The sequence below is a fragment of the Anguilla anguilla genome, chromosome 14 (assembly GCF_013347855.1).
Source record: "Anguilla anguilla isolate fAngAng1 chromosome 14, fAngAng1.pri, whole genome shotgun sequence".
NCBI lineage: Eukaryota > Metazoa > Chordata > Actinopteri > Anguilliformes > Anguillidae > Anguilla > Anguilla anguilla.
Genome location: NC_049214.1, coordinates 9730013 through 9745231, shown reverse-complemented (window position 1 = coordinate 9745231; position 15219 = coordinate 9730013). Strand labels below are relative to the sequence as shown.

At 36.5% G+C, this 15219-nt stretch overlaps 1 protein-coding gene across 1 annotated transcript; it reads right to left on the bottom strand.

Annotated features, from left to right (window-relative positions):
• Positions 1–595: 595 nt before the first annotated feature.
• Positions 596–3307, bottom strand: LOC118213325 (protein FAM240C-like). Its single transcript, XM_035392196.1, has 2 exons — positions 3186–3307; positions 596–1391 (listed from the first exon to the last, which is right to left on the bottom strand). The coding sequence occupies exons 1-2, from the start codon at positions 3305–3307 to the stop codon at positions 1310–1312; spliced, it is 204 nt and encodes a 67-aa protein (XP_035248087.1). The 3' UTR covers positions 596–1309.
• Positions 3308–15219: the final 11912 nt, after the last annotated feature.

Here is a 15219-nt window from a genome sequence, read left to right as displayed (position 1 = left end):
ATAGAGCTATGCGGATCAGCTGTTGATCAGTATCTTGGAGACTAGCTGTTAATTAGTCATTAAGGGCAGCTGATGCACATTATCATCCTGTCCAATCAGGGTGTGACAACACCCTTTCTGTTTGGAATAAAAGAGGAAGGAAATTGCATCTCTGGATCCTATGGTCTTTCACTTCATGTCAGCAGCTTATTTGGCTAGAAACTTTAGACTTTAATATTTGTTAGCCATTTTCTTTGCTCCAGTTGTCAGAGCAGTGGTGGACCCGTAGCAGATGTATTGAGAAGACAAATTAATTTCAGGGTGTTGTGTTAAAAAATCTATTTTGCTGGGTCACCTGTGCTAGGGTGGCCAGTAGAGCTAGGCTTGGCTATTCATTGCAAGTCTGCACTTTTTGCCTAAATGATTGTTCAGCTCTGAAGCCTTTGTTTTTATTTTGAGAGTGCAAACACCCGCTATTTTCTATTTATCTACAAAATACCTTCTTGTTCATTTAAGTTTAAAAAAGTGAAATTTAATGGAAAAGGGAGGAAAAACTACACATTTTTAACTTCCTTTAAATTGAAAAAGCATTTTTTAAATAGGTCATTACTTCAGTTGTATAAAATGGAATCCTCCTTCACTTGGAATTGATAATGACTCTTTCCTGATCAGCATGGGTTTGGGAAAATGTTACTGCTACAGTAGCAAGGCACACTTTGTGCTTGTGAATTACCATGCTTGAGCTGTTCTAGTCAGTTTTCATGTTTCTGGGTTTAATGCTGATTTATTCATTATTACTTTACCTGACAAAATTCCCCGATCCAGATTAACATACATTACTTAATGTTATACATTTATACAGTCTGATATGAAAACTGATAAAAAGTATTCGGGGATATGACATGAATCAATTCCTGAGCCGTCTATGCCATGCTGCCACCTTCCATACTCTTTATGCTTACATGTAGATTCTAACAAGACCAGCTAAGACCAATACATTTTGCATTAAACAACTGAGGCACGGTATTCACAGTCAAGCAGAATGGTTATTGTATATCACTGTGAATGTTCAGTTTCCTAATTGAATAATTAATATCAGTTTAAAATGAATGTAAAAATACCAGTCGTCCAGAGGTCAGTTAAAGATGGTGCGAACAACATCAAGTATGCTCTGCCACAAAAGTTTTATTTCTGACTAAAGTCAAATAATGGCCTTAATTGGGGGCTACCAAGGAAATTGGAATGCAAAGAGAAAGAGCTCTAATTGGCACCAGTGTGAATCAGCTGCTGCGGAGGCTCAGCCTGGATTGGAAACGTCAGCTGGGCCATTTTAGCCCTCTTCATGCTCCTCGTTAATGGCCTTCAGGTGCCTGGTCTGAATCTCCAGTCTCTGGATCCACTCCTCCCGCAGTCTGTGGGGAGATAATGCAACAGAAGCAACAGTACTAGATGCAGTACTAGAGCAGATATAAACTTTGACAATGGAAAGTTTATATTGTTTCCTATTGTCACAGGACATTATTATATTGTTAATTTTATTAATTTTTAAGGTGAAATTCAGAAATTTACTGAAAGAATTGCCTTAAACTTGTCATTCCTGTGAGAGCAACCTCTGTATCCTGTATTTGACTGGAGGGTAGCTTTATTTCTGGACACATGGATGGAACAGCCGCATATTCAGAAGTACTTGTCACTGTTTATCACTTCTCAAGTTACACTGAATTTTCTAGTCCAATCAATACAGTTTTCACTTTCAAATTGAGTGCATTACAATGAAAGTCACAACAAGTGTTTATACTGAATTGTATCTGTGTTTTTGTGCAAGGTTGATTAACAGTTACTCTTAAGCTTCAAGGAAGCATGGGTTCAATGGATATGGGCTCAGTTGCCATGGAAACTGGGGTTGCCATTTGGATGCATTTATAAATAAGAATAGCTGCCAATTAAAGGAAGATTTGTCCAAAAAAAGGAATTAGACCCTAGATGTTTTTTTATTATTTCCTGACAAAATATGCCTCCACTATTCTCATCCAAGCAACAGCATTCAACTGTTAGATTTCACTCTTGGGAAGTACTCTAGAAAATACTACTTTTCTAACAAATGGGGACTCCAGCTGGTCTGAACTTAAACATGTTTAACAATTAAATGTTCTAAATCTTCATTGCAAATACTGTGGGCAGGTGAATATAGCAGACACATGCAAATGATACTTTTCACAGATATTTCATATTTGCTAAATGTGTATTGAAGTCAGTGTATGCTTAAAGTTTATAGTTCAGTGCAAACAAGAAAAGATACAAATAAATGGCAAAGACATTGGAGAGGTTTTTGGTATTTGTGATAAAAGCAAAAATTGTATTTTATTTAATTATTTATTTATTTATTTTTGTTGAGGGGGAAACATCAATAAATTAATAAAAAATCATTCATTATCTTCATTTTGAATTTTCATAATTATTATTTAAAGGTATTGGTTTGACTTCTCTAATATGAGGATGAAGACTGATTTATCTATGCTGCATCAATACTATTGAATGTGCAAATGTATATTTTATGGAGAAGTCCAGCTAGCACTGTATGATGATAAATCTAAAATACCCTGTCTTTAAAATCTCCCTTTGCACAATATACACAAGCTATAAACCATATAGAACCATAGTAATAGAATGGATATTATCAATCATCAACTATTTGGGATAAATAATGTGTACAACAAAATGCACAGCATCACACCAACAACAAAAAATGTCAAACCTGTCCTGTGTAACCTCATGATCATCCTTCATAGCTTACATGTGAAAAAGATCATCAGACATTTCAGATTTATGGTGTACTCAAACCAGCCAATAGTCATCACCTCTGATTTAATTCAATTGTGTCATCGGCAAAGACAAACAGCCCCTGGCAGTACGTGGTCACATCCACATTAGAAATGTAAATGTTAGAGACATCGTTGGTGGCTGGTGTGGGAAAAACTGTCGACTGTCATTGTTTCAAGAAATTAACATTACAAGCAAGTGTTTTTAAAAAATGTATATGCATTTTGTTCTTTTAGGTTATTTCTTCTTTCAGTAGGTTATTTTTAAATGTGTTTGTGCTTGAATAAGAAAAATTGTCTTTAGCTGCGTCAAAGTTAAAGAGAAATTTTGATTGACTGCACCGCATTTTCACATCTGTCAGACAGTACTATGCCAGGAAGACCTACTTAGACAAAGCACTTCTCTTCATTCTTATTTCTTCATTCCCAACCATCTGGCCGTGATTCGCAATTTTCTGCTCCCAGAATTTTCTTAATCTGTATTTATCATGAATCCGTGCCAAACTCATTTGCTGAAAGTGAGTGGAAAGGGTCATTTAAGATTTAAAATGTAACATTTTTCATTCACATGAAATGACAACTTCTCTTATCAAAAGTTGTCATATTTTATTACAATTTAATTACTGACTACATGCGCTAAAATTGTTTTTTTGTTCTTATTGTAAAATGGAGGGGGGGGGGGGCAGGACCTCATGACAGTTTTTTTATTCATTACCCTCCATCTCAGCAGTGAATTTCAGCATGTCCAGGAAATTTATGCACAACGCCCGCATAATTATAAGGCTCTTACATGTAACAACCAGTAATTACCATGATATATTGACATAACATACACACTACTCAGAGGTTAATTGCATAGTATGTCTCAGAAAAACTTACAGCTGGAGAAAGACTGATAAAACACTTGCAATCTTATCGCTTGCCAACAAAAACCCAGGCAAGACATAAACATTACATTATTTAATAAAATGGCATAAGATGTTGTTCCCTTCTAATGAAAAGGAATTAACAGCTCTCGATAAATTATGAAACTGTGACAATTTCCAGGAGAGAGAGAGAGAGAGAGAGAGAGATAGAGAAATGACACGTGCAATCACATTATATTATCACAAGCACTTTCAGAAAAGTTCCATACACACTAAGTCAGCATCTCAGCTCTGAGCCACAATTTCCCCTGCAGACTTGAGGCCCTCCCCATGTGTAATGAGACTGCCAGTGTGAACATAAAGAAAAACCAGCTCCTGCACACAGAGAAAAACCAGACTTACTGCAATTGGTAAACTTGACTTTAGTTGGGAGAGCAGATGTCTCCGTAGAGCCAGAGTGGCAGAGGGGTACTGCCCCTGCCTTGCCGTCACAAGGTGTGATAGACAAATTGATTCTGACCAAAGGTCCCCTCCAAACCTCAATCTCTCTCTGTGTCTGATTACATACAGACCAGTGACCTGGGGTCTCTGACTCACCCTGAAACCCAATGGGGAATTTTGCCACTCCTCTCATTGTGTGATGTGCTAATTTCTGATGACACTGGGCTTAGCAAACGTGTAACATTTCAATTTCTGCCCACCAACAGGTGACACGCAGGCTTAACCACGATCCATTCTGCCACTGGGAGCACCAAGAATGATGCTTCGTACATCCCCGCCCGGAGTGCCAGGCATGCATCATCATCCAGGTTAATGCGATGCTATTGGCTCAAATCGGGTTCCCAAACGTTGGCACCTTTCACACAGTACCAGTGGTATAGCTGCGCCTGGTCATGTAGCTCATATTACCGCACCGAACAACTGAGGCCTGTATCAGATTTTCATATATGCCCTGAAATGAAACAACAGCATGCCAAGCGATTGACACAGACATGCCTATCAACCTGCCAGGGTGCTGAGAGAGATGTATGACCAAGGTGTGCTGTGGCTGTTGCGGGTGTCATTGCTCTGGAAACATGCTGCTTCTGCTCTCTGGAGATGGAGGCTCCAATATAACAGCAACGGGTGACTCATCGCTCCTAAGATATCTTAATCACCGTGACCATTGTTTTGTCTAACAGCGATTTACATCTATGTGACTGGCGTGCAGTAATTGGTGGTAGCAAAGAACAAAGCAGACTAAGAAATGCAGGCAGTGAGAGAGAGAGAGAGAGAGAGAGAGTGTCAGAGAAAGACAGAGAGACAGGGTGAGATGGACAGATAGAGATAGATACAGATAGGCAGACCGAGAGAGAGCAGATGGCTCTACTTGCCTGGAGATATCTGCTCTGTAGCATTTGGCATCTTGCAGAGCCATTTTGTTGTTCAGTCCATTATTGGTAATGGGGATGAGCTTAAGAGAGAGAGAACATTTGTTTTATATGTTCTGAAATACTTAATTGGGCTTGAACAAGATTTTTCTGGCATTAGATATGGAACCAAGAGAACACTGACAATTTCTTTTTAGAAAACTTGAATGTTGAATGTGTTTGAGGAAGTGAATATTAAATTCTTAATATCTCACATTCTGATGCCTAAAAGACATATAAACAAATGTGTTCTGTCTGTCACAAACACAAAATGGTAGATAAATAAGGCTTATGATACGTGGTTGGGGGTCAGGAGCAAAGTGTGTGGAGATATTGACACTGATTCTTTACACTTGACAAACAATTAATCACAAAACTCCTGAATCAACAACGGAAATTATGATGACCGTTGCAGTGTTTGAGCATGATTAACCATTTCAAATTGAGGAGAAAGAGGGGAAATGCATTTAAAAAAGGGGTCTAAAAGAGCAATAGAGTTTAACTGTAGTTGTTTATTCAGTCGCTCTAAAATGGTCACTCTGGTCTGGAAGATTAATGAGCTAATTTATGTTTTAAATAGTTTTTTACTTCATGTCTCAGGAGAGAGGAAAAATATGGTAAAATGTGGTAAATATGTCACGTTAAATTCAAATTTTCTGAACTTTCCCTGAACTGCGCAGATCATTACACGAAAACAAAGTAATACTAACTGCTGTCAGACCACTTTATGTTTATATCACTTTATGTCCATAAATTAGGTATTCTATCAGAACTCTATATAGATGGCAAGACACCTCCACTTTTTAATGTGTGGATAATACTATGAAAGCAAATATTCTCTGCCTAAAGGTAATTGAGAATGTTATAGAAGCAATTATTTCACATTGTACGATGCTGACATCTGATATGCAAATAATTTTATCAGTAATGTGGGAAACAGAATTATGTACATGCCTTTGCATGGCTTAAACCGTGACTGTAAATTTACATACTAATTTTAACTTAATTCATCACTTTCTATGGGCTGCACATGCTTTACGAAGAAAAAAAAGAAAAAAAAAACTGTAAAATTAAATGACTAGAAAAAGCGTAGTAAAACGGGCAAAGTGAACAAATAATTCAAGAATAATGAAAACTCTTTTAGTCATACATTAAAAGTCAGCTTAAAAAAGCTTTAGTGCTGACAGCCTGTGCATTCCTGAGAGGGAAAGGAAGGAAGTCCAAATGCAAGGAGGGTACAGTTAGAAGAGACTGTGTCTCCCATGGTGCTGAGACTGATAATAGGAACCATCACAGAAGACCACTGGATCTGAGGGAGCAGGCAGGGGTTGTAGGAGTGCAGATGTTCAATTAGATATAGCTAAGGTTGAACCACAGAGGGCTTTGCAAGGGAGGTGAACATTTTTCAACATTACTCCAGAAAGTGTGGAGAGCCAATTCAGTTTTCTGAGTGTAGAGATGACCCAGTGCCCTGGGAGCTCTGAATTTAAGAGCTGGGAGAAATGTTTTTAACATTAATGCAGTTAATGTTCTGAAGGAGCAGGTGGGGACATCAGACATGAGTGCGCTGCAGAAATCCAGCCTAGTGATAAGTGTGGCTTCATTTAGTAAAAAAAAAAAAATCTTATGCATCCAACACTGTTGAGGTTTAAAAAAACTGTTTCAGTAATGATGCATGCCCCACATGATTGTAGAACCCAAGAGGAAACCTCAATTCCTGACAACTGTGGAGGGGGTTAACCCCTTCTGTATTGCCCCATTTGTTAAACACTAGCCTGAAAATGACATTTACCCTAAATAAATTGGTTGCTATTCTTGAAACCGTTTTGACTACAGGCATAATCCTGGCCTCTTCTGAAAGGTAACCAAAGGGCGTTTGTTTGCCAAGAGTTACTACTCTTTTGAATTACACTAAATGTTTCTGAAAGGAGGTAACAAAAGCTCAAACACAGTGGAAATGGAAGTTTTTTTTTCTCACCTAATGATTTTATTTCATGGATACAGATATTTGTGGGTGTGCCTGGTCAGTTTAAAAACGATGGATCCTCAGCCACAACACTGGACAAATCCTGATACAAATCTGATCACAATTCCAGCAAAAATGAGCATTCTGCATTGTTTTTTATATGTTATGTCTAGGCAGGTTTCCAAAAAGGCCATTCGAGACTCCGAAAGGACATTTGGTAACCAAATTATATTTTGGATGTTTAAAATACTATATATTATATACTATATGCTTGTGTAATTTTGCTGAAATTAGCTCTCCCCCTGCCTGTCACCATCTCCCTCCTTCTCCTTCTCCCTATCCCCCCTTTCCATCACCCAAGCTTCCCTTTGTGACAATTCACTAGTTATTTCATAGCAATGTACCTGTTGTCAATATTAATAACTAGCTGCCAATCAGAAAAGTAATGTCACATTGTGCTTGAAGATACAAAATTACATTCTTAAAATTATATTCTGGACAGGGTGATTATTACTTCTTTCCATGATCTAGCAAGGCTTTATGAAAATAGATTTTCTCTATTGAGGCATTTTATGAAAATAAAATTCATTTGACCCAAAATAAGGGAAGATATTTTTGTTGATTTAATCGGTGGTAAGAGAGGTCAGAGATTTACCTAAACAAATGGTGTTCTACAAATTGCAGAAGCACACTGAAGAATGGATAAATTGTCATGATGTCCTTTTTCTTCCTGCAAGCGGCACACTATCCTAAAAAAAATTTTGTTCACAGCTTCATAATACCACATCTTTTTTTAAAAAGGTAGGCTCCTCAGATGCAACACAGAAAAGAAAACAACACACTGTAACCAGCTGTCTTTCAACAGTTTTTTTCTGTTGTTGTTGGTTGTTTTGTTGATATGGTATTCCTTCAAGGAAATATTCACATTCTCTGTTCTAGACACCATAAAACTGCCAGTGCTGGCCTGTAGGGGCTTGCCAGGTAGTGTACGAATGCCTTTAGGCATGCCTGTCCACATTAAAGAGAACTCCTCTGCCACTGTATTATTTTTCAGTTTCACTCTCCTCATGCCTCTCACTGTGCACCACATCAGTTAGATACAAGCCATGACCTGGTCAGCACCTTCATGTCTATCCACTCCCGAGCAACGTCAGAGTTTATTAAAAATACAATATACGTCTTTGACATGTACAGCACCACGGCAGGCTGCTGTTTGTAAAGGTGCTGTAATAAGGATGTTCCCTGTGGTGATTGACTGGGCCTTTTATGAAACTTCCTGGATGTACTCAGTCCAAGTTATAATATTTATGTGAACTAATGGATGAACTGCAGCCCAGAAAAGCCAAGACAAATAAGCTAAAAGACAGAGAGAATATAAAGATTGTCAATCCATCCATCCATTATTTATACCTGCTTATCCTGAACAGGATCACGGGGGTGCTGGAGCCTATATATAAAGATTGTAGTTAGGGAAAATAATGAGGTCCAAAACTGATTAGTGTTATCAGAAAAATGGAAGCTAGAAAGGCAAGGAGGCAGTAATGTGCGCACTGCCCTTGATGCCCCATGAGCAAACGTATCATTGGAAAAATCCTACATTGTGCAGCAGTACTCTTTTGCCTAAATTGAGAACGCCCCATGAGAAAGATATTCAGGTCATGTAATGAGGCTCGTGATACATGTGGTGAGTGATCGAGATAGGAAATGAAAATCTCCAGGATTAGTGGCCTTTCCTGGCACAGACTATACTCTAAGGAGTGGGAACCAGGATTAATGGCAGCATTCAAACCAGGGGTCAGTCCGGAACACAACACACAATGCAGAGGTGTCCCGCAGATCATTGGCGATTATCCATCTCTGCAGCACAAAAACAGATTGGACTGCCGCAGCCCAAACCAATAGCACTTTGAAAATAATTAAGCAATGTAATGCACTGGAGGTGTGAGAAGGGTAGAGTTTAAGACTTGAGTTTAAAAAAATAAAAAATAAAAAAACATGTACAATGGTCAAAGACTTTCAGTGAATTTTTCAGAAATTATGAAGAAACGTGTTGCATATAATGTCATGTTATAATCAGAGCGGTGAACATTTTCTGGTGACATTTGTGCTTGGTTAGCATAGTTAATTTGCACTTCTGCTTTCCTGATATTGGGTCTTTACTCACTGGTCTGTGAATGGTGTTTCCCATATTAATCACTTCACAGTATTGTAAGCCCATGGACAGGAGTGCCTGCAAAATGAATGCAGGGTTGCAGCCTGTACAGCGTTGCGTGAGAATCGGCTTCCACTTTAAATGCTTTGCAGGTTTTCCAACTAATGGGAGTTCAGTGTTATAATTTACATATATCAGTATCCTCAATTTAAAAACTTCAAAAAATTTAAGTTATTTAAATTTCTCAAATGAAAATGTGTCATCATCCCTATTCCAAACTTTCTGGGTGGCATATATGCCACTGCAACAACAATTTTCTAGTTGTGAAAGCTTTACAGAAAGCTGCACTTACAATTTCCCCAGCATGAACTGTACACCATTTTACTATCAGGACGGGAAAATATGGCAAAATAATATGAAAATAAATAATACAAAAACATGAAAAACTGAAATTGTATCTACCGCAGAATATTCTGAACTACATGAGGGACATTGTAGGGGTAGAAAAAATTGAAATGTTAATAGGTTTATGCTACCATTCACATTTCAAACTGTAGGGCTTTAGCATCACTCTGCAAAACTTCACAGTCACCTTTTTTTTACAACCCTCCTGGTTTCTTCTCTTCTACCTCTAGCTTCTCTCATTCAAAATGTATCCTATTTTTCTGAAAATGTTATTTGAGGCCCTCTTTACATGAGCTAAACAGTTACAGTAGATTCTACTTTAGCTGTAGTATTGTGATTCAGAAATATTTATTTTCAGAGTAGATTGTCAGTAAACAAGCTTGCAGCCCACACACAACTGTTCTCATTTCTACGAATGCACATCTGCAATAGCATCTGCGGTATTTTGTGAGTAAAGAAAGTGGCATAATCTCTGGTACCACTTTCAAACCTGTTTCAAAGCTATATGTAGTATTTATATTGTAGATGTAATACATCTATAATTGTGTGGCCTTTACGGTCCAACCTGAATTAAAAAAAAAAAACAACCTCATGAATTCTTACCCAGTCTTATCGACTCATAGACTACCTACTACAATTATTTTATTAATCTGATTTAGTCTAACATTGTTTAACTGACAGGAATATTGTGACGCAAAGCTCAAATAATAGGAGAAAATGCAAAGCAATATAGGGTGTTATTGCTATTGTTATATAATATACTACTGCCTAGTATACACCATACTGTGAAGAAAATTTAAATGGAACATTCAGCATAATCCCTAACTCCACAACTATTCCAAAATATAGAAATAAACAGAAACAATTGAAAATGAATGAATAATGTTCTGCCTTGGTACTGTGTCGTTCCACCAAACTGCTAGAAAGGTTACAGAAAGGTCATTAAAATGTGACGTGTCATTTTTGTTACTCTAGGCTGTGATAAATAGAAGTTCAGAAACTGTATCAGCTCAGAAGAGCCTCTGACAGTATAATATGGCAAAGATACAATAAAGCTGAGAGAGGCAAAAGGCAACATCCATAGAGAGGAAAAAATGGGCAAATGTGCACTTGAGACTGGTGATTTATATATTAAAAATGCCAACTAAAACACAATAATAGTTTCTTTACACAGCTCTAAGCAGTTGCTTGTTGTTGAAAATGTCCCTTAAGCCTTGCACGGGCATTGGAAGTTTTCTAAATCTCGGGAATTGCAAGGGTATTGAGAGTGAACCTGACACACCTGAGTGGGTTCCTGCTGAACTGGTGGAGCTAACCCACTAAAATATTTGGACTCTGAGTTTGAGTGTCACCACCTCTGGACTAGCCATTGTTTTTCTAACCATAATCACTAACGTGTAGTGCTGCCTTATAAGACAATACAGCTCTGAAATCTGACACACTATGTCCCCAACTGTTTCTTTAGACTTGGAGAAGACCAAATGTTTCCTTTCAATTTATGGTGCTTCTGTGGTGTGTAATAGGAGGTGTCTCAGGTTGGATTAAATGCTATTTTATGTACTTAGTTTTCATTCCATTGGCTCTCTTACTTTTTCTGTGGTATTACATGTTAAGAGTAATAATAATAATAATAATAATAATAATAATAACAATAACAACAATTCTTTGCATTTATGTAATGCTTTTCTCATCCGGCCAGATTAAAGTCAGAATTCTGACTTTAAAGAAAAAAAAAAAAGAACATTATTCTTTGGCAGGACATTAGATTAATACGGAAGAGGATTAGGGCCATGTGCAATTTTTTTTTGAGTTCTGACTTTAAAGTCAGAATTCTGAGATTAAAGTCAGAATTCAGAGAATAAAGTCAGAATTCTGAGTTCTGACTTTAAAGTCAGAATTCTGAGATTAAAGTCACACATTAAATTTCACATGTGACCCTAATCCTCTTCCGTAGATTAAGGGTCATTTCACCAGTTTTTTTTTTTTTTTTTTTTACTGGACCACTGCTTGTGAAACCTTACAATAAAACAAGAATTGAATTTGCAACCCTCAACTGAACTCACTGCTCGATCGATTCACAGCCTGCAGGTGGGAGGAAGAGTAATTATTGTCATGCATAGGTACCTGACACTCTGCTCCGTCTAAGGCATTATGCCAAACTGTGACTTCAGCACACACACAGGATCTCAATTAGTATTGTAGCAAGCCCATAATGGTTACTAAAAGAGTTCAACTAGAGCTAAAATCGCAGCATGTGTGCTTGGGTTTCTCTGCTTGACATTCATTATTCCTGTAGTTTATTATGAATGTGTCGCGAACATGCTGTTACAGCTATAAAGGTCATTCTAATGAGGAATAAAAGGCTTAACTGTAAGTGTGCAGAATTAAAAAGTACAGTTTCACAAGGACAAAATTTCAAAGTAATTGTATCAGTTTGAAAATATAATAACGTGTATGTAACGTATGCCTACATTAAAATAATTTAAAACAGTAAAATGTAAGTGCAGAACAGGTTATGTATTTGTACATTAGTATGTACAGTATATTGCTAAACACATGATTTATTGCTGCTGTTCTTGACAAAATATCAAAAGTAAAAATAATATTGTCCATATTATTTGTTATGCCTCCATGTTACACCTCACGTAATAAAAACTGTGCCATAATATTTGAAACCTTTTATTATATGTAGGTTCTTAGAACAGGAGTAAGTAGCACATTCCTAAGTTCCAAACCTCATCAGGTTCAAAGATTTTTTAAGTATCCTTATTTTGAAGACTGATTTGCATGTCTTTTGTAAAGCTGAGCCTGTCACATCCCCTGCTTTTTCCTGAAATGCTTCTCCTTCCTTTTTACTGTCTCTTCTTTAGTGGTACCACTTTCAAATCTGTTTCAAAGCTATATGTAGTATTGTATATATAGTATATGTATAATTATATGTAGTATGATGGTAAAAAGGAAGGAGAAGTACTGACATATTGTGAAGAATCTGACAATTCGTAGCTCCGTATATGGAAAGGCAAATAACACCTTCTGAGAATGATCTTCGAATCATAATTCCAGGAACAAACTTTGCAGCATCTTTTTTTTTTCTTAAAAATAAATAAGACATAGAAAAATACAACAGGGAAAATTACCAATGTTTGAGTGCATTTGAAATTGACATTATTTTCCTCACAAAATGCCCCTTCTACTGCAGTGATGGCATTTCTGCTGACTTGCTTTTTACATCTAATAAATGCTTTTCCTTTTAATAACTAAACTGCTCTGTTAAATGTACCCACTTAAGTTATGTAACCTTTTATCTTCAACATACTGCAGTTAAATTGCCTTACCAAAGAACATTTATGAGCCAACCTCCGTAGTATTTCACCAGGGCTTTTGCTGAGTCATTTTATAATTAACATTTAAAAAAAAAAAATTCTTGTGGTTGAGACAAAAAAGTGCTCCATAATTGTGCTGTGCTTCCTACTACTTAGAGCTAAAGATTAATCAGTAACTAAGTAAGAGGTTGTGATCAATTTATATAAACTAATAGGGCAAGCAGAAAGGAAATTGGTACAAAGTCAGACATCAAATGAAACTAATGAAATCACATGGTGATAAAATCATCATTATATTCAGAATTATTGTTATTATTATTAAATAATAGATCATAGTAGAAACAAAGGGTATATCTTCATAAACGTCAATAACGATGCAATAGCTATAGCATGTCCCTTAGAGCTAGTGTTTTCCTAATAGCCAAAGTAACATATGGCTGATATTTGCATTATAATTAAGTATGTTATTCAGTTAATTGGTCAGACTCTTCGTGGATCAAGGCTTTTTAGGGGCTCTCTTCAGTTTCCTCAGATCATTTTCGGATTAGGTTCTTTATATACACTGTATATACTGTTATAGAATGAAATAGAAAAAAAAAACTAACAAAACACACACACACACACATGCACACGTGCACACACACACACGCACACACACAAACACACACACACACACGCACACACACACGCACACACACACAGAGCAGAAAACATAATATTTCTGTAAATCATGAAACTTTCCCAAGGGCAGTCTGAGTGAGATAACTGCAATAACTTTCATTGTGAATTTAAGTATCTCCTTTAGTGTGCTATTTAAATCAGCTGTAAATGCATCACACAGACAGGCCAGGAAAGGCAGGGACTCAGTATAACATAATTTAAGACAGTAGAGAGGAGAGCTGGCAGTGCAGATCTATGGGAGTGCTGAACAGCAAGAGGTGGTCACACTAGAGTAGCTTTATCTGGCCTTCATGGACTATTAATATCAAACTGGGGCCTTAACATGAACAGAATCACACAGAAAGGGCATCCAATGTCATGTATATTAGTGCAATAAAAACAGCAAATGAAAAATTATTTTAACAGGTGACATGAATGCTCATAAAACAAATGAAAAGGGAATGAGAGCGAAAAAAAAGTTTTCACTCCTTTGAAAAGGACAAATACATAGATAATTTTCCCATTTATTTTTAAGAACTACATGGGTGTCTGGCCAAAGTAATGAACATTTAATTTAACTTCTTTGTCGACATGAGTACATTAGAAAATCGTTTTAATCTTTATATGTCAAGCTATCCCTATGCTTTGAAAAAGTAGCAGAAAAATAAGAATAATTAAGCATATCCTTGAGCATATCCTTTCTGGAGGCTTTTGATTTTTACTTCTCTACATTTAAAAAGAGTCTTTTTGTTGTTGAACTTGATTTGGATCCTAAAGCCTGTTATGAGATCAAAATGGCATATTTAATCAAATGGCTAAATTAAACTACTTTATAAGATATTATGTTCACCCTGGAATAAGACATGGAACTGTCAATGGAAAAATCAAATAAACAATCAGGCATGCATTGACAGTGGAATTGAATAAATAGTTTGTGTGGCTATTTGTTCAGTAATTTTCAATTTTAATATAAATATTGCGTGAAACTAATTAGAATGATCATACCTATCTTGGTATGTCCAGATAGGAATCAAGTCCAGTAATGTTTTTTAAAAAATCACTATTAATACACAGTTCTACAAATTAAAGTTTGAAATGGAGAACAACAAGACTATATATATATTAAAGACCATTCAGCTGCTATTGCAAACAAAACTTAACGTAATCTGAATACTGTCAAATAACCAGCTGTAGATAAAACTTAATCATAGAACTTTCAATGATAATAATAAAACAGACCTAAAATTCAGTATGTTTCCAATAACAAAAGAAACATGTGCTGTTAATTGGTAGGCTAATAATAATGATAATAAAACAACAACAAAAACTAAATATGTATTATACATTCACATCTGTGCATATGCACAGTGGTGCTTTATATTTACATAAATTTGCATATAGTATGGACCATTCTGCTTTCCTGTTTGTGCACAAGGTGCTCTTGCGGCTAATTAGCCAATACCCTTATGCGGTGCAGTACACATTATTAGCAAGTCAACTGTTGTAGCATAACTGCAAACTGCTCACTAACTCCAACACTACCTAATTAGAAAAGGTGGGTCATGCAAGGACAACAAGGATACATTGGCAGGATAACTATATATATATCTTTTTTTTTTTTTTTTGCAGTTCATTCAAGG